Source organism: Bombina bombina, chromosome 3, assembly GCF_027579735.1.
Source record: "Bombina bombina isolate aBomBom1 chromosome 3, aBomBom1.pri, whole genome shotgun sequence".
Taxonomy (NCBI): Eukaryota; Metazoa; Chordata; class Amphibia; order Anura; family Bombinatoridae; genus Bombina; species Bombina bombina.
This window is the reverse complement of record NC_069501.1, coordinates 1,269,274,545-1,269,296,576: the sequence shown is the minus strand read 5'-3', so window position 1 is coordinate 1,269,296,576 and position 22,032 is coordinate 1,269,274,545. Positions and strand designations below refer to the sequence as shown.

At 36.1% G+C, this 22,032-nt stretch overlaps 1 protein-coding gene across 1 annotated transcript in view; it reads left to right on the top strand.

The window, feature by feature from the left end:
* The window catches only part of LOC128652729 (protein sel-1 homolog 3), a 611,474-nt gene that overhangs the window by 250,239 nt on the left and 339,203 nt on the right, over positions 1-22,032 (top strand). The window contains exons 13-14 of the mRNA XM_053705661.1: positions 2,928-3,068; positions 14,078-14,140. Of these exons, the coding sequence (XP_053561636.1) occupies positions 2,928-3,068; positions 14,078-14,140 (204 nt within the window). The remainder of the gene's footprint in view (positions 1-2,927; positions 3,069-14,077; positions 14,141-22,032) is intronic.

Sequence of the window (22,032 nt, the reverse complement as noted above, 5' to 3'; positions counted from 1 at the left end):
GTACTTAAACATAATAGCATATATGTACTTAAACATAATAGCATATATGTACTTAAACATAATAGCATATATATATATATATACTTAAACATAATAGCATATATATGTACTTAAACATAATAGCATGTATATATACTTAAACATAATAGCATATATATATACTTAAACATAATAGCATATATATATACTTAAACATAATAGCATATATATATATATATACTTAAACATAATAGCATATATGTACTTAAACATAATAGCATATATGTACTTAAACATAATAGCATATATGTACTTAAACATAATAGCATATATGTACTTAAACATAATAGCATATATGTACTTAAACATAATTGCATATATGTACTTAAACATAATAGCATATATGTACTTAAACATAATAGCATATATGTACTTAAACATAATAGCATATATATATACTTAAACATAATAGCATATATGTACTTAAACATAATAGCATATATGTACTTAAACATAATAGCATATATGTACTTAAACATAATAGCATATATGTACTTAAACATAATAGCATATATGTACTTAAACATAATAGCATATATGTACTTAAACATAATAGCATATATATATATATATATATACTTAAATATAATAGCATATATATATACTTAAACATAATAGCATATATATATATATATATACTTAAACATTATAGCATATATATATACTTAAACATAATAGCATATATGTACTTAAACATAATAGCATATATGTACTTAAACATAATAGCATATATGTACTTAAACATAATAGCATATATGTACTTAAACATAATAGCATATATGTACTTAAACATAATAGCATATATATATACTTAAACATAATAGCATATATATATATACTTAAACATAATAGCATATATGTACTTAAACATAATAGCATATATATATATATACTTAAATATAATAGCATATATATATACTTAAACATAATAGCATATATATATATATACTTAAACATAATAGCATATATATATACTTAAACATAATAGCATATATGTACTTAAACATAATAGCATATATGTACTTAAACATAATAGCATATATGTACTTAAACATAATAGCATATATATATATATACTTAAACATAATAGCATATATATGTACTTAAACATAATAGCATATATGTACTTAAACATAATAGCATGTATATATACTTAAACATAATAGCATATATATACTTAAACATAATAGCATATATATGTACTTAAACATAATAGCATATATGTACTTAAACATAATAGCATATATGTACTTAAACATAATAGCATATATGTACTTAAACATAATAGCATATATGTACTTAAACATAATAGCATATATGTACTTAAACATAATAGCATATATGTACTTAAACATAATAGCATATATGTACTTAAACATAATAGCATATATGTACTTAAACATAATAGCATATATGTACTTAAACATAATAGCATATATGTACTTAAACATAATAGCATATATGTACTTAAACATAATAGCATATATGTACTTAAACATAATAGCATATATGTACTTAAACATAATAGCATATATGTACTTAAACATAATAGCATATATGTACTTAAACATAATAGCATATATGTACTTAAACATAATAGCATATATGTACTTAAACATAATAGCATATATGTACTTAAACATAATAGCATATATATATACTTAAACATAATAGCATATATATATATAATTAAACATAATAGCATATATATATATATATATACTTAAACATAATAGCATATTTATATACTTAAACATAATAGCATATATATATACTTAAACATAATAGCATATATATATACTTAAACATAATAGCATATATATATACTTAAACATAATAGCATATATGATAAGGATCTACATACAAATACATTTTTTAAAATCAATTGGTAAATACAATTTTCACTTTTTGCAGTGCAGGGACATACACCATAAAACATTTTAAGTAAGTATTTCCCCCTGTGTGGGCAACTAGGAAGATATATAAATCAACTGAAAGACTGATCAAACAATCACTCTGCAATATGTTTAAAGGGACAGTAAAGTAAAGATTAAACTTTCATGATTTAGATAGGGCATTCAATTTTACACAACTTTCCAATTTACTGCTATTATCAAAATTGTATTGTTCTCTTAGTATTCTTTGCTGAAAACTAAGGGGTCGATTTATGAAAGTGCGAGCGGACATGATACTATTTAGCGTATCATGTCCGCCACACATCGATAAATGCTGACAGCATACGCTGTCGGCATTTATCATTGCACAAGCAGTTCTTGTGAACTGCTTGTGCAATGCCCCCCCCCCCCTTCACATTCGCAGCCAATCGGCCGCTAGCAGCGGTGTCATTGAGCCCGATCGTATAGGATCGGGCAGATTGATGAACGCAGCCTCAGAGCGGGTGGACAAGTTATGGAGCAGCGGTCCTTAGACCGCTGCTTCATAACTGCTGTTTCCGACGAGCCTGAAGGCTCGTGCGTAAACAGGGGCGACCATTCTGAGCTTGATAATTCAGCCCCTAAAACTAAGTAGGCTGATATGAGCTTAGGAGTGTGCACTTGTTTACAGCAGTCTATGGCAGCAGTGTTTGTAGGATTACTATTTAACAAAGGATACCAAGAAAACTAAGCAATATTGATAATATAAGTAAATTTGAAAGTAGTTTAAAATGTCATGCTCCATCCAATCAATTTAAGTTTAATTTTGACTTTACTGTCCCTTTAAGGTTAATATATCTGAAGTATGAAAGATGCACTCCAGCCTTTCTGGGGCAATTAAATAAAATGCAATGTAAATCATGTAAGTACCTTATAGAGCTTTATTCTGTGCATACTTATAAATCTTATGAGCAATAAAGACCAGTGCTGACTGCATGACACGTGTGTTCCCAGCAATCGGTCAGTAGGATGCTGTTCTGGGGACAGCAGGGAATCTCCTCTAATATGCAGGCAGCGGTGCGGCTCTATGAGAAGGGAGCTGTGCAACAGAAGGATCCGGTGATGATGTACGACTACGGAGTGGTGCTGCTGAGGGTGAGTGACAGCACTAAGGGTAAGTGAGCTGCTGAGGGTGAGTGACAGCAGTGAGGGCAAGTCTTAGGGTGAGTGACAGCACAGAAGATGAGTGAGTGACTGAGAGTGAGTGCACTGAGGGTGAATGAGTAACTAAGGGTGAGTGAGTGAGTGTGTGGCTGAGAGTGAGTGAGAGCACTGAGAATGAGTAAGTCACTAAGGTTAGTGACAACACTGAGGTGAGTGAGTGGCTGAAGGTGAGTGACAGTACTGAGGGTGAGTGACAGCACTGAGGGTGAGTGACAGCACAAAGGGCGAGTGACAGCACATAGAGTGAGTGACAGTACTGAGAGTGAGTGACAGTACAGAGGATACACAAGAGGACTGAGGGTGGGTGATAGCACTAAGGGTATGTGGTTGTACCTCCTTATAAACACTTCTTTATAAACTAAATACAGCATGTAGTTACACCTCCTTATAAACACTTCTTTATAAACTAAATACAGCGTGTAGTTACACCTCCTGATAAACACTTCTTTATAAACTAAATACAGCATGTAGTTACACCTCCTGATAAACACTTCTTTATAAACTAAATACAGCGTGTAGTTACATCTCCTGATAAACACTTCTTTATAAACTAAATACAGCGTGTAGTTACACCTCCTGATAATCACTTCTTTATAAACTAAATACAGCGTGTAGTTACACCTCCTGATAAACACTTCTTTATAAACTAAATACAGCATGTAGTTACACCTCCTGATAAACACTTCTTTATAAACTAAATATAGCATGTAGTTACACCTCCTGATAAACACTTCTTTATAAACTAAATACAGCGTGTAGTTACATCTCCTGATAAACACTTCTTTATAAACTAAATACAGCGTGTAGTTACACCTCCTGATAAACACTTCTTTATAAACTAAATACAGCGTGTAGTTACACCTCCTTATAAACACTTCTTTATAAACTAAATACAGCATGTAGTTACACCTCCTGATAAACACTTCTTTATAAACTAAATACAGCATGTAGTTACACCTCCTGATAAACACTTCTTTATAAACTAAATACAGCATGTAGTTACACCTCCTTATAAACACTTCTTTATAAACTAAATACAGCATGTAGTTACACCTCCTGATAAACACTTCTTTATAAACTAAATACAGCATGTAGTTACACCTCCTGATAAACACTTCTTTATAAACTAAATACAGCGTGTAGTTACACCTCCTGATAAACACTTCTTTATAAACTAAATACAGTGTGTAGTTACACCTCCTGATAAACACTTCTATATAAACTAAATACAGCATGTAGTTACACCTCCTGATAAACACTTCTTTATAAACTAAATACAGCGTGTAGTTGTACCTCCTGATAAACACTTCTTTATAAACTAAATACAGCGTGTAGTTACACCCCCTAATAAAAACTTCTTTATAAACTAAATACAGCGTGTAGTTACATCTCCTGATAAACACTTCTTTATAAACTAAATACAGCGTGTAGTTACACCCCCTAATAAAAACTTCTTTATAAACTAAATACAGCGTGTAGTTACATCTCCTGATAAACACTTCTTTATAAACTAAATACAGCATATAGTTACACCTCCTGATAAAAACTTCTATATAAACTAAATATAGCATGTAGTTACACCTCCTGATAAACACTTCTATATAAACTAAATACAGCGTGTAGTTACACCTCCTGATAAACACTTCTTTATAAACTAAATACAGCGTGTAGTTACACCTCCTGATAAACACTTCTTTATAAACTAAATACAGCATGTAGTTACACCTCCTGATAAACACTTCTTTATAAACTAAATACAGTGTGTAGTTACACCTCCTGATAAACACTTCTTTATAAACTAAATACAGCGTGTAGATACACCTCCTGATAAACACTTCTTTATAAACTAAATACAGCATGTTAGTTGTACCTCCTGATAAAAACCTCTTTATAAACTAAATACAGTGTGTAGTTACACCTCCTGATAAACACTTCTTTATAAACTAAATACAGTATGTAGTTACACCTCCTGATAATCACTTCTTTATAAACTAAATACAGCGTGTAGTTACACCTCCTGATAAACACCTCTTTATAAACTAAATACAGTGTGTAGTTACACCTCCTGATAATCACTTCTTTATAAACTAAATACAGTGTGTAGTTACACCTCCTGATAAACACTTCTTTATAAACTAAATACAGTATGTAGTTACACCTCCTGATAATCACTTCTTTATAAACTAAATACAGCGTGTAGTTACACCTCCTGATAAACACTTCTTTATAAACTAAATACAGTATGTAGTTACACCTCCTGATAATCACTTCTTTATAAACTAAATACAGCGTGTAGTTGTACCTCCTGATAAACACTTCTTTATAAACTAAATACAGCGTGTAGTTACACCTCCTGATAAACTAAATACAGCGTGTAGTTACACCTCCTGATAAACACTTCTTTATAAACTAAATACAGTATGTAGTTACACCTCCTGATAATCACTTTTTTATAAACTAAATACAGCGTGTAGTTGTACCTCCTGATAAACACTTCTTTATAAACTAAATACAGCGTGTAGTTACACCTCCTGATAAACACTTCTTTATAAACTAAATACAGTGTGTAGTTACACCTCCTGATAAACACTTCTTTATAAACTAAATACAGCGTGTAGTTACACCTCCTGATAAACACTTCTTTATAAACTAAATAGAGCGTGTAGTTACACCTCCTGATAAACACTTCTTTATAAACTAAATACAGCGTGTAGTTACACCTCCTGATAAACTAAATACAGCGTGTAGTTACACCTCCTGATAAACACTTCTTTATAAACTAAATACAGCGTGTAGTTACACCTCCTGATAAACACTTCTTTATAAACTAAATACAGCGTGTAGTTACACCTCTTGATAAACACTTTATAAACTAAATACAGTGTGTAGTTGTACCTCCTGATAAACACTTCTTTATAAACTAAATACAGCGTGTAGTTGTACCTCCTTATAAACACTTCTATATAAACTAAATACAGCGTGTAGTTACAGCTCCTGATAAACACTTGTTTATAAACTAAATACAGTGTGTAGTTGCACCTCCTGATAAACACTTCTTTATAAACTAAATACAGCATGTAGTTACACCTGATAAACACTTCTTTATAAACTAAATACAGCGTGTAGTTACACCTCCTGATAAACACTTCTTTATATACTAAATACAGCGTGTAGTTACACCTCCTGATAAACACTTCTTTATAAACTAAATACAGCGTGTAGTTACACCTCCTGATAAACACTTCTTTATAAACTAAATACAGTGTGTAGTTACACCTCCTGATAAACACTTCTTTATAAACTAAATACAGCGTGTAGTTACACCTCCTGATAAACACTTCTTTATAAACTAAATACAGCATGTAGTTACACCTCCTGATAAACACTTTATAAACTAAATACAGCGTGTAGTTACAGCTCCTGATAAACACTTCTTTATAAAATAAATACATTGTGTAGTTACACCTCCTGATAAACACTTCTTTATAAACTAAATACAGCGTCTAGTTACACCTCCTGATAAACACTTCTTTATAAACTAAATACAGCGTGTAGTTACACCTCCTGATAAACACTTTATAAACTAAGTACAGCATGTAGTTACACCTCCTGATAAACACTTTTATATAAACTAAATGCAGCGTGTAGTTACACCTCCTGATAAACACTTCTTTATAAACTAAATACAGCGTGTAGTTACACCTCCTGATAAACACTTCTTTATAAACTAAATACAGCATGTTAGTTGTACCTCCTGATAAAAACCTCTTTATAAACTAAATACAGTGTGTAGTTACACCTCCTGATAAACACTTCTTTATAAACTAAATACAGTATGTAGTTACACCTCCTGATAATCACTTCTTTATAAACTAAATACAGCGTGTAGTTACACCTCCTGATAAACACCTCTTTATAAACTAAATACAGTGTGTAGTTACACCTCCTGATAATCACTTCTTTATAAACTAAATACAGTGTGTAGTTACACCTCCTGATAAACACTTCTTTATAAACTAAATACAGTATGTAGTTACACCTCCTGATAATCACTTCTTTATAAACTAAATACAGTGTGTAGTTACACCTCCTGATAAACACTTCTTTATAAACTAAATACAGTATGTAGTTACAACTCCTGATAATCACTTCTTTATAAACTAAATACAGCGTGTAGTTACACCTCCTGATAAACTAAATACAGCGTGTAGTTACACCTCCTGATAAACACTTCTTTATAAACTAAATACAGTATGTAGTTACACCTCCTGATAAACACTTCTTTATAAACTAAATACAGCGTGTAGTTACACCTCCTGATAAACTAAATACAGCGTGTAGTTACACCTCCTGATAAACACTTCTTTATAAACTAAATACAGTATGTAGTTACACCTCCTGATAATCACTTCTTTATAAACTAAATACAGCGTGTAGTTGTACCTCCTGATAAACACTTCTTTATAAACTAAATACAGCGTGTAGTTACACCTCCTGATAAACACTTCTTTATAAACTAAATACAGCGTGTAGTTACACCTCCTGATAAACACTTCTTTATAAACTAAATACAGCGTGTAGTTACACCTCCTGATAAACACTTCTTTATAAACTAAATACAGCGTGTAGTTACACCTCCTGATAAACTAAATACAGCGTGTAGTTACACCTCCTGATAAACACTTCTTTATAAACTAAATACAGCGTGTAGTTACACCTCCTGATAAACACTTCTTTATAAACTAAATACAGCGTGTAGTTACACCTCTTGATAAACACTTTATAAACTAAATACAGTGTGTAGTTGTACCTCCTGATAAACACTTCTTTATAAACTAAATACAGCGTGTAGTTGTACCTCCTTATAAACACTTCTATATAAACTAAATACAGCGTGTAGTTACAGCTCCTGATAAACACTTGTTTATAAACTAAATACAGCGTGTAGTTACACCTCCTGATAAACACTTCTTTATAAACTAAATACAGTGTGTAGTTGCACCTCCTGATAAACACTTCTTTATAAACTAAATACAGCATGTAGTTACACCTGATAAACACTTCTTTATAAACTAAATACAGCGTGTAGTTACACCTCCTGATAAACACTTCTTTATATACTAAATACAGCGTGTAGTTACACCTCCTGATAAACACTTCTTTATAAACTAAATACAGCGTGTAGTTACACCTCCTGATAAACACTTCTTTATAAACTAAATACAGTGTGTAGTTACACCTCCTGATAAACACTTCTTTATAAACTAAATACAGCATGTAGTTACACCTCCTGATAAACACTTTATAAACTAAATACAGCGTGTAGTTACAGCTCCTGATAAACACTTCTTTATAAAATAAATACATTGTGTAGTTACACCTCCTGATAAACACTTCTTTATAAACTAAATACAGCGTCTAGTTACACCTCCTGATAAACACTTCTTTATAAACTAAATACAGCGTGTAGTTACACCTCCTGATAAACACTTTATAAACTAAGTACAGCATGTAGTTACACCTCCTGATAAACACTTTTATATAAACTAAATGCAGCGTGTAGTTACACCTCCTGATAAACACTTCTTTATAAACTAAATACAGCGTGTAGTTACACCTCCTGATAAACACTTCTTTATAAACTAAATACAGCGTGTAGTTACACCTCCTGATAAACACTTCTTTATAAACTAAATACAGCATGTAGTTACACCTCCTGATAAACACTTCTATATAAACTAAATACAGCATGTAGTTACACCTCCTGATAAACACTTCTTTATAAAGTAAATACAGCGTGTAGTTACACCTCCTGATAAACACTTCTTTATAAAGTAAATACAGCGTGTAGTTACACCTCCTGATAAACACTTCTTTATAAAGTAAATACAGCGTGTAGTTACACCTCCTGATAAACACTTCTTTATAAACTAAATACAGCGTGTAGTTACGCCTCCTGATAAACACTTCTTTATAAAGTTAATACAGCGTGTAGTTACACCTCCTGATAAACACTTCTTTATAAACTAAATACAGGATGTAATAACACCTCCTGATAAACACTTCTTTATAAACTAAATACAGCGTGCAGTTACACCTCCTGATAAACACTTCTTTATAAACTAAATACAGCTTGTTGTTACACCTCCTGATAAACACTTCTTTATATACTAAATACAGCGTATAGTTACACCTCCTGATAAACACTTCTTTATAAACTAAATACAGCGTGTAGTTACACCTCCTGATAATCACTTCTTTATAAACTAAATACAGCGTGTAGTTGTACCTCCTGATAAACACTTCTTTATAAACTAAATACAGCGTGTAGTTACACCTCTTGATAATCACTTCTTTATAAACTAAATATAGCGTGTAGTTACACCTCCTGATAAACACTTCTTTATAAACTAAATACAGCGTGTAGTTACACCTCCTGATAAACACTTCTTTATATACTAAATACAGCGTATAGTTACACCTTGTGATAAACACTTCTTTATAAACTAAATACAGCGTGTTGTTACACCTCCTGATAAACACTTCTTTATATACTAAATACAGCGTATAGTTACACCTCCTGATAAACACTTCTTTATAAACTAAATACAGCGTGTAGTTACACCTCTTCATACTCTCACCCCTGATGACAGTGCAGGACCCCTAAAGGGCACCTGGCATAGGATTTACTATGATCAGAGGACTGGCTAGCGTAATGTTAACCCCTGGGCTGCCAGAGCTGCAGCACAATACAGATGTGCTCTCTGTGTTCCTGGGGCTAGAGAGGTTTTGAATATATTTCTACAAACCTGATAGACAAGAATAATGAAGATTACTCAATGAGAAAGATAATTTGTTTTAAGTTTTAAGACCACAATACATAGGGATGGAACATTTATTGAGAAATAAACTGACAATAATATTTCATTTAGGATTTAGCAGCTCATAGTAATGTCTAAACTACAGTACATATGACCTGCGATTACATAATCTGTTATTGGTCCCAAAACGTCACATTCCTTATCCAATAGCACCCCCTAGTGTCTAAACTACTACTTAACAAGAGCTAAATCTGTAGTCACAAATCATTTTCTAAATAAACCTTGTAAAAAGAAAATACTCCCCCCCCACCCTCTAAATACAATGACACAAAATACATCATTCTATAGCAAATCTGCACTTGCAAACTAATTCTATAACTTTCCCCAATGGAAATGTATCAGTTTCTGTAGCAATTCTTGTAATGTGTGGCTATGCAGGTTTACTAGACAATGTTTTATTTTGTATGTTTGCTGATGTTGCTATTAACTCCTTCACTGCCCAGCCCTCTTACAGCCATGTGCTGAAGAGGTTTTTAATTGTATTAAACATTTCTGTGCTACTTCTGTGAGGTACAAACACAAACTGTTCTTTTTTTTCTCGATCAAGCAGCTTACAAAATAAGGCCTCGTTTCCTTTGTAAACGCTTAACGAAACTTACCGATGGCTCGTTTTCCATCATTACGGAAAGTCGTTCGATTGAAAGCGGAAATTTACACCTAGTTTCCATTAAACCCACAAACTTGTAAAACACTTTAGGAAGCTGTCGATAAAGGGTCAACCAGGTGTAAAAGAGATAAACATAAGTAATTTCAGGCTTAGTTCTCATTGAGATATTAAAGTTTACAAACAGTGTTTCACTTTATAAATATATTATCATATGTAATATTTATTGGTGGCCCAAGTTTAAGACTAGTTGGAGTTATGTTAGTATTTAAATACCAATATGTTTTTACATACAAAAAATATAATAAAGCACATATGTCCATAATTCCAACTAGGTCTAAGCCTAGGGCAGCACTAAATATTATATATATCAATAAATTAAAAAATCTCTCTAGAGGCAATCACAGGTAAGGAATGATTACGTACATTTTATAGTGCTAGGCCGGGTTACCATAGCAACAAACATGTAAAGGTGCGGTTTTTCCAAGAAATCCGACATTGGATGGAGATGTTAACGCAACATATACTTACTCATACACGAAAAGAGCGACTACACACACTGTGCAAAATATCAGTTAATTCAATATCTAACCCTTTAGCGAACTAGCCGATAGGCCCTTATCTAGTCCATGTTGGTAGAAGGATTTTAAAACTTTTTTGCGCTGCCTTGTTTCGGGTATGCCCTAACTCCTAAGATATTTTCCCCAAAAATATCTGGTTGTGGTGTGCAGGAGGGATGTAGGTTTAAGGAGTGTGTGGTGCAACTTAATGCTTATACCCTTATTAGAAAAATGAACAGATGATACAGTCTATTTTTGAAATATATCTGATCTATAGAAGAATTTCCAAGGACTAGAAAAAAATTATTTATTGACTCAAGGAAAAAACAAAGATAAAAATACATTAAAAATACATTAAGAACATATATATGTCTATACCTCAAAAAATGGGTATATGGATGGCCCTATATATGGTGTAAGCAATAGTGCTTAGTTTGTTTGGGTCTTTAAGCAGTTTCAACGGTTATAATATTTGTTGTTTTTTCTATTCGATATGTTTAGCTAATGTATTCAGCTGTGTTGTTGGGGAAATCTTTAGTGTTAAAAGCTAATCTAAGTTTTTGTACCTAGTACATAGAATACCTAGTTCAATTCCCTAAAAAAAGTCAAAAAACACTAGTGATTATCTTAGTATATAAATGTTAGCATGGAGAAAAAACGTATCGGTTTATCTTGCAGAATTTGTGTGGTGGGTATGTTGTGAAAAGCTCTGGGTTTGTTTTGGGGAGTAAATCAAATAATACAAACACTAAGGGATATATCGATAAAAATATAAAGTGCAATAAAACTAAAGATAATATAAATAAATCTATAAAAATATATATATCTAAAAAATGCAATATACAATATCAATATCAGGCATAAATATGGTTAAAGATAAAAAAATTCTCCTTCTACTGGTCGGCCGACACTTTAAAAAGGTGTATAGAATGTGAAGGATGTTTTAAAATTTCATGCCTAAGATTTAAGCTAAAAACCACAGGTGGATTTGATGTTAATAAAGTTCAAAGTGACTTTTTTGCAGTATGCGTGGATATTTTGCAACTTATTTGGTCGAAGAGTACTCTTTATTTTATCGTAATGTTATATTATGTTGCCAAAGATATTGTGTTGCAAATATATTTCTAAGTCTGTTTATATATCCTTTTTCTGATGTGGATGTGAGGTCCGTGTGTCAAATTTTTTTGCCAGAGCTCTACGGTCTGAAGAGATTGTGCAGTAAGGAGCGGTATTTTACTTACTGTACTCTTAGCCGATTGTGGAGCCTGGTAGGAGTGTTGCCGCTCAGGGTGATCTTCTTTATCTGGTCCTTGATCCTCTGACGAAAGGGGTGGAGATCAGCGCAACTCCAAAGGTGGACACTCGATCTCCACCCCTTTCGTCAGAGGATCAAGGACCAGATAAAGAAGATCACCCTGAGCGGCAACACTCCTACCAGGCTCCACAATCGGCTAAGAGTACAGTAAGTAAAATACCGCTCCTTACTGCACAATTTCTTCAGACCGTAGAGCTCTGGCAAAAAAATTTGACACACGGACCTCACATCCACATCAGAAAAAGGATATATAAACAGACTTAGAAATATATTTGCAACACAATATCTTTGGCAACATAATATAACATTACGATAAAATAAAGAGTACTCTTCGACCAAATAAGTTGCAAAATATCCAGGCATACTGCAAAAAAGTCACTTTGAACTTTATTAACATCAAATCCACCGGTGGTTTTTAGCTTAAATCTTAGGCATGAAATTTTAAAACATCCTTCACATTCTATACACCTTTTTAAAGTGTCGGCCGACCAGTAGAAGGAGAATTTTTTTTATCTTTAACCATATTTATGCCTGATATTGATATTGTATACTGCATTTTTTAGATATATATATTTTTATAGATTTATTTATATTATCTTTAGTTTTATTGCACTTTATATTTTTATCGATATATCCCTTAGTGTTTGTATTATTTGATTTACTCCCCAAAACAAACCCAGAGCTTTTCACAACATACCCACCACACAAATTCTGCAAGATAAACCGATACGTTTTTTCTCCATGCTAACATTTATATACTAAGATAATCACTAGTGTTTTTTGACTTTTTTTAGGGAATTGAACTAGGTATTCTATGTACTAGGTACAAAAACTTAGATTAGCTTTTAACACTAAAGATTTCCCCAACAACACAGCTGAATACATTAGCTAAACATATCGAATAGAAAAAACAACAAATATTATAACCGTTGAAACTGCTTAAAGACCCAAACAAACTAAGCACTATTGCTTACACCATATATAGGGCCATCCATATACCCATTTTTTGAGGTATAGACATATATATGTTCTTAATGTATTTTTAATGTATTTTTATCTTTGTTTTTTCCTTGAGTCAATAAATAATTTTTTTCTAGTCCTTGGAAATTCTTCTATAGATCAGATATATTTCAAAAATAAACTTTATCATCTGTTCATTTTTCTAATAAGGGTATAAGCCTTATCTAGTCCATCCTGAAGGGACTGAAGTATTCTGGTCTTCTGAAGGATTTCCAAGCTTACGGCTCCATTTTTAATGACCCAGTGGAAACGAGCCCTAAATATTAAATACATTTCTATAGTCATTATATCCTATGTAAAGCAAAAACATTTTATGATTTTACATTTAGCACCAGTTCCCCAATCATCAAGCTTTAGGATCCTACACATATGTAATTTAGTAAAAAAAAAATATATAGAAAATTAGAAGATAAAATTTGTCGTCACGTTGCACCATCTTGTAATTCATGAAAAAACTAGTAGAAATAAATCTTATCAGAAACATATTAATATAGATATATATATATTCTGATGCATCATGTTTAGAGCTTACTATAATTTACTAATAATTTTATTCCCAGGGCCAAGGTGTCAAGCAGGATATCCCCAAAGCCCTGGAGTACCTGAAGAAGTCTGCGGATATGGTATGTTCACTGTATTACCTCTCTGTATCTTTAGGTTAGCCATAAAAATCTATATATTACACAACACATAATTACTTTTTATTATTATTTATGATATGTGCATGACTGTTATTAAAGATGGATTTATATTGTTAGCAGATTTATATTACTTCCCAAGTTCCCATTTTATAAACTTACTGCAGGAGATGCTGTTTAATAACAGAAACAACAATTTATACCAATGTTTCTTTCTTAATATGAGGAGAGTCCACGGCTTCATTCCTTGTGGGAACTACAGAACCTGGCCACCAGGAGGAGGCAAATACACCCCAGGCAAAGGCTTAAATACCTCTCCCACTTCCCTCATATTTCAGTCATTCTTTGCCTTTCATCACATGAGGTTGGCAGAGAAGTGTCAGAAGATTCAGAGTAGTTCCTTATGAAGGGTATCTATCCTTTGAAATGGGACTGGAGTTTTAAGTAGTCTTGTCAGCCTGTCACTGAGAGCATTAACGAAAGTTAGAGTCTGGATATGCAGGGAGAGTCTTTCTGTGAACCCACCCAGACTCGTAATTAACAGCTCCTAAGCAATCAGTGTTGACGAGTTTCACTGCCTGCTTCCATCACTCAAGTCCATGTCAGGAGCAATGCTATAAGACTGTCAAACTTGAGAGGCTGTCTATCTGTTCCACGGCATAGATTCCGGTAAGATTGTTTCATTTATTTATACACACATGATAACGCAAGAAGACTGGGTTACAGTGTGGCTCCTTTTATCTACATGGAATCAAGGGTTAATATCCCCTGAGGGGGGATTATTGAACAGTGGGGATTGATCTCATAATTTGTTATTTGATCATAATGCGTCATGTGTACGATGTTTTTTGAGGCTCATAGGCTGAGGTTTGAACTTACAGGTTACTTTAGTGGCGCAGCTTAACAAGTTTGGTGCGCTTTTCCTTAGCGGAGGTGGTTCTAGGTTGCGCACCATGTGACCGGGTGTGGTCGTAACTTCACTTCCTACTCTTCACTTCCTATTGACTGTGCCGGCTATCGGAGAGAATCGGTTTTCTCTGTGTGCCTGGGTTCTTAGGAGGTGGTGAGAGCCCCAGCCATTGGGGGTATAAAGGTGCTGTTTTTTATATTTATATAATGTTAGCTATTGTTATATTAGGACATAGCCCATAGCTATGGACGTTTTAGATGGTACTCCCTCTATACCTAAGACTAATGCCTGTTTATATTGTGAGGAGGCCGAGGTATACTCGCCTTCTCAATTATGTTCCACATGCCTCGAAAAAGTGATTATGTCAAAGAAGGTTAACATGTTGTATACCACTGAGCCTTTCCCCTCTAAGGGGTCCCCGTGAGGTGCGCACCCTGCTTTCATCTCTTAATACACATGCAGTTTCCCATAGCACACCTGATCCTCCACTCACTGCGCAGTTACAAACGGCGGAATCTGCGGCCATTAGTGCTTTACCTCGCCCTGCTAAGCGCAAGCGAAAGGTCAAATATTGCTATCCTTCCCAGGGGTCATCATCCAGTTTTTTGGCTATAGCTGATAAACGATTGTCTGATGATGAAGTTCTTTTCTTCAGAGTGTGAACTATCTGGATCGTAATCGGCTGCCTCTAAGACTCTGATTGCGGAGGAACCAGATTTAGGATGGAGCACTTGCACTTTCTTTTATAAGAAGTTCCGGCTACCTTAGAGGTTCCAGAGGCCAAGCTGCCTGACAAACCTTCAATTCCTAAACTGGATAGAGTTTACGAAGAAGGGGTTGTATCTCAGACTTTTCTTGTTCCTGTAAAGATGGCAAACATTATTAAGATCGAATGATAGAGGATTGGTTCTTCCTTCACCCCTTTGTCTGCTTTTAAGAAACTGTTTCCGGTTCCGGACTCTCAATTGGAGTTGTGGGGTTCCGTGCCTAAGGTGGATGGCGCTGTCTCCATGCTTGCAAAACGCACTACTATCCCACTGGAGGATAGTTCGTTGTTCAAAGAGCCCATGGATAAAAAGATGGATACTCTGTTAAGAAAAATGTTCCAACATTCAGGATATTTTTTTCAACCAGCTGCGGCAGTTGCCGCGGTTGCGGGAGCGGCTACCTACTGGTGTGACTCCTTATCGGAATTGATCGAGGTGGAAGGTCCCCTCGATATGAATCTCTTGATAGAATTAAGACTTTAAGGGTCGCTAATTCTTTTATTTGTGATGCAAATATGCAAATTATTCCATTAAATGCTAAAACTGCTGGGGTTTCTGTTCAGGCCCGCCGGGCTCTGTGGCTGAAGTCTTGGTCTGCGGACTTGACTTCCAAGTCCAGACTCCTTTCCCTTCTATTCAAGGGTAAGATTTTGTTTGGTCTAGGCATTGACTCTATTAACTCCACGGTTACTGGGGGCAAGGGTGCCTTCCTACCGCAAGATAAAAAGAACAGATCTAAGGGACAACCTAATAATTTTCGTTCCTTTCGTTTTGACAAATCTTAGCGTCAGCAATCCTCCGCTAAGACCGAGCAACCTAAGACTTGGAAGCCGGCTCAGTCCTGGAATAAGTCCAAGCAGAGCAAGAAGCCCGCTGAGACTAAATCAGCATGAAGGGGTAGCCCTCGATCCATCTATGATTAGGTAGGGGGCAGACTTTAGCTCTTCTCAGAAGCTTGGTTCAGGGATGTGCAGGATCCTTGGGTCCTGGAGGTCATTGCTCAGGGTTACAGAATTGGGTTCAAGTCTCTTCCACCCTTCCTCCTCTCAAATATGTCATCAAAACCAGAGAAGAGGGAGGCCTTTTAGGTGTGCTTCCGGGATCTGTACTCCTTTGTAATCATTGTCCCGGTTCCCATAGAGGAACAAGGCTTGGGAACTTTCCGTCCGATTCTGGACCTAAAGTGCTTAAACAAGTTTCTGAATGTCCCCTTGTTCAAGATGGAGATGATAAGGTCTATCCTTCCCTTAGTCCAGAAGGGACAGTTTATGACCACTATAGATCTGAAGGGTGCTTACCTTCATGTCCCAATCCACAGGGAACACTTTCAGTTCCTAAAGTTTACCTTCCTGCACCAACACTTCCAGTTTATTGCTCCTCCGTTTGGCCTAGCTACTGCCCCAAGAATTTTCACGAAGGTTCTGGGGGCTCTCTTGGCCGTGGCCAGATCCCAGGGCATTGCAGTAGCACCTTACTTGGATGATATTTTGGTGCAAGCACCATCCTTTAGTCTAGCGGAAGAACATTTGGAATTTCTTCTCTCTCGCCTTCAATCCCACGGAGGGAAGATAAACTTAGAAAAGAGTTCTCTTATTCCAAGCACCAGGGAAGAATTCCTGAGCACTATAATAGACTCACTAGTCATGAGGATATTTCTTACAGACCAGAGACGAAGCAAGCTGGCTTCGGCATGTCTTGCCCTTCGGACCTCCTCAAGGCCCTTTGTGGCGCAGTGTATGGAGGTGATTGGTCTCATGGTGTCCAGCATGGGCATAGTTCCCTTTGCCAGGTTCCGTCTCAGACCGTTATAACTGTGCATGCTGACAGTGGAACGGCAATCATTCAGATCTGTCTCAACAGATCTCTCTGGCCAACCAGTCAAGAAAATTGCTCTCTTGGTGGCTCTGTCCAGATCACCTGTCCCGAGGGACATCCTTTTTAAGACCATCCTGGGAGATTGTGACTACAGATGCGAGTCTCTCAGGATGGGGAGCAGTTTGGGGAGCCAAGAAGGCTCATGGCCTTAGGTCTCGGGAGGAGAGCTCTCTTCCAATCAACATTCTGGAACTTCGAGCAATCTTCAATGCTCTGAAGGCTTGGCCCCGTCTGGGTTTGTCCCAGTTTATCAGATTCCAATCAGACAATATCACCTCGGTGGCTTACATCAACCACCAGGGCGGAACGAGGAGCTCCCTAGCAATGAGGGAGATATATCAGATTCTGGAGTGGGCAGAGGCCCACAACTGTTCACTGTCAGTGATCCACATTCCGGGTGTGGACAACTGAGAAGCGGATTTTCTCAGCAGACTATCATTTCATCCGGTGGAATGGTCTTTCCATCCCTAGGTGTTTGCGGAGATATGCAACAGGTGGGGTACTCCGGAGATAGATCTCATGGTGTCCCGTCTCAATACCAAGCTACCCAGGTATGGGTCGAGATCCAGGGATCCTCTGGCGGAGCTAATAGTTTCATTAGTGGTGCCTTGGAGGTTCAGTCTCATATACCTTTTTCCGCCATTACCTCTCCTTCATCGAGTAGTGGCCCGCATCAAGCAGGAGCTGGCATAATTGATACTGATTGCTCCATTGTGGCTGCGAAGGATGTGGTTCGCGGATCTAGTGGGGATGTTGTCATGTCCTCCATGGAAGTTACCTTGTCGCAGGGATCTGATGGAACAAGGTCCTTTTGTTCATCAAAATCTAGATTCTCTGAGGCTGACTGCTTGGAGATTGAACGCTTAGTCCTAACCAAGAGAGGCTTCTCTGAGAGAGTTGATACTCTCATTCAAGCTTGTAAGCCGGTTACTCGTCGCATCTATCATAAGGTGTGGAGGACCTACTTATTCTGGTGTGAAGAGCGTGGATTCCCTTATCATAAGGTCTGGGTTTCCAGGATCCTTTCCTTTCTCCAGGATGGTTTGGAGAAGGGCCTTTCTGCTAGCTCCCTTAAGGGACAGATTTTGGCCCTATCTGTTTTACTGCACAAGAGGCTCGCTGAGCTTCCAGATGTTCAGTCTTTTGTTCAGGCCCTGACTAGAATCAGGCCTGTGTTTAGATCTAGCACTCCTCCTTGGAGTTTAAATCTTGTTCTTAAAGTTTTGCAGAAGGCTCCATTTGAGCCTATGCATGTAGTTGACATTAAATTACTGTCTTGGAGGGTTCTTTTTCTACTGGCCATTGCTTCGGCGTGCATATTCTCTGAAATTGCTGCCTTGCAATGTGAGCCTCCTTACCTAGTATTTCATGCTGATAAGGCTGTTCTTCGTACTGGGTTAGGTTTTCTTCCTAACGTAGTTTCAGATCGCAACATCAATCAGGAGATTGTGGCCTAATCCTTTTTCTTCAAAGGAACGGTTAATTCATAATTTGGATGTGATTCGGGCCTTAAAGTTCTATCTTCAGGCTACGAAGGAGTTTAGACAGACTTCTTCTTTGTTTGTTGTCTATTCTGGCAAGCATAGGGGGCAGAAGTCCTCGTCCACTTCCTTATTTTTTTGGTTGAGGAGCATTATTCGCTTAGCTTATGAGACAGCGGGACATAAGCCTCCTCAGAGGATTAAGGCTCATTCAACTAGAGCAGTGGCTTCCTCTTGGGCCTTCAAGAATGAGGCCTCAATGGATCAGATTTGTAGGGCGGCTACCTGGTCCTCCTTACATACCTTTTCTAAATTTTACAAGTTTGACATTTTTCCTTTGGCTGAAGCAGCTTTTGGGAGAAAGGTTTTGCAGGCTGTGGTGCCCTCTGAATAGGGTCCGCCTTCCTTTTTTCCCTCCCGTTCATTCAGTGTTCTCCGGAGCTTGGGTATATGTTTCCCACAAGTACTCTGAACTCTCCTCATATTAAGAAGGAAAACGGAAATTATGCTTACCAGATAATTTCCTTTCCTTCTGTATGAGGAGAGTCCACGGCCCCCGCTTGTATTCTCCAAAGGGCGGACCTAAATTTTGTTTTTGTTCTTCTGGCACCATTTATACCCTGATATTTCTCCTACTGTTCCTTGTTCCTTGGCAGAATGACTTGGATATAAGGGAAGTGGGGGAGGTATTTAAGCCTTTGGCTGGGGTGTCTTTGACTCCTCTTGGTGGCCAGGTTCTGTATTTCCCACAAGTAAGGAGTGAAGCCGTGGACTCTCCTCATACAGAAGGAAAGGAAATGATCTGGCAAGCATAATTTATGTTTTCTTGCTATTTTATACAGTAATTATATGATATAGGTGCATAATACTGCAGCTTTAACTGTAGGTTGTCTTATTGTTTAATGTTAAAATCTGTTTTCAGGTGTTTATAACTGGATTATGAGAACAAATTCTTTGAAATGTGTCAGTTTTCTGGTCTCTCATTCACATCTCCTTTAAATGTATTTTTCTTACACTGTGTTGAGCAGTAGTGCAAAAAGAGTGAAACCCTTTATAAGATTGGGAAAAAAACACAAACATTTTCTTTATTGGTAAAACAGAACTTTTAATTAGACCATTAAACATTATGATGTGTACAAGGGGTGTGATGTCACAACCTCACGCGTTTTGCACATCATCAGTGATATCTAAAACTGTAGCCACTGAGTCTCATATTTAGAGTCAGCCTTGCAAGCACAGTGTTTGTAAAAAAAACTCTGAGTCCTCCAGATGCTTGAAGTTTCTCTGCTTAGTTGAGAACATTGAACCATATGTGCTGCCAGGTTTTTAACCTAATTCAAGAAAGGCAAATTTTAACTTGAGAGCTGTGTATGTCGCTACATTCAACTATAGCGCTTAACTCACAGTTTAAAAAAATGTATTATAAGTATAAAGTAAACATAATTAAAGTGCACATTCAAAATCATCCTATATAATAAAAGGCCAGTTTTGTTTGTCCGAAGCTGTCGTGCACAGTAGAGACTGCGCAAGGACAAACATACCTGGCCGTTGACACCGTAACTGAGGATCAGACAGCAGAGAGGGTGGCGGGGGGGGAGGGGTCGCGGCCTGGCGGAGCGGGTGTGACGGGGCATGGCCGTGTGTAGCGGGACATGGCCGTGCGGGGCGCAGCCAGCGGGAACATATGTAAGCTGTTGAGTTTGTCTACAATTCACAATATCCTTGTTATACAGATAGAAAACTTCTGTACTATATGCAAACATAGAAGCAAATGCAAGATAAAGAATATTGGAAAAAAACAAAACAATGTGATTTGTATTTGATAAAATGAAACTGCTATCAGAGCAGGGATCTCACATTCACTCTCCCCCGCAAGACGTTCTGTTTCAGGGATCTTCATTACTTTCTACAGGAGACAGCGCGCCGGTCTAAAGTACTTCTGTGTTCTTCCCCCTTTTATCAAAATGACGTGAGGTCTTTCCCAGTGAGGGTGTGTGCGATACTTCAGGCTGAGAACACTTAAAGGGACACTGTACCCAAGTTTTTTATTTCGTGATTCAGATAGAGCGTGACATTTTAAGCAACTTTCTAATACTAATACTCCTATTATCAAATATTCTTCATTCTCTTGGTATCTTTATTTGAAATGCAAGAAAGTAAGTTTAGATGCCGGCCCATTTTTGGTGATCAACCTGGGTTGTTCTTGCTGAGTGGTGGATAAACTCATCCACCAATAAAAAAGTGCTGTCCAGAGTTCTGAATAAAAAAAAAAAAGCTTAGATGTCTTCTTTTTAAAATAAAGATAGCAAGAGAACGAAGAAAAATTGACAAAATGAATAAATTAGACAGTGGCTTAAAATTGCTGCTCTATCTGAATCATTAAAAAAAAAATGTGTTTAGTGTCCCTTTAAAATGCAGATTTAAAAAAATTATTAATATGATTAACTATTGACGTGTGCAATTAACAATTTCATATCGTTTTGAGTAATTAACGTGAAACAAATGAACATTTATATGATCAGATTTCATTTGGGTACAAGGTTCATAGTTCTGAACGCCATTTTCATCTTTTTTTTTATCAAACAAAAGCCAAGCTGACTTAGAACCAGATATTTAAAAGCTCTCCGGCATGGAGAGAAATCGCACAAAACTTTGGGATTTTTTAGACCTTGTATTGTAATGTAGGTGTTTCTGTTTAACATAAAGGCCTCTATTTATCATTTGTCTTGCGGACCTGATACGACAATGCGGATCAGGTCCGCAAGACCTCGCTAAATGCGGAGAGCAATACGCTCTCTGTATTCAGCATTGCACCAGCAGTTCACAAGCAGGCGGACAGGGTTA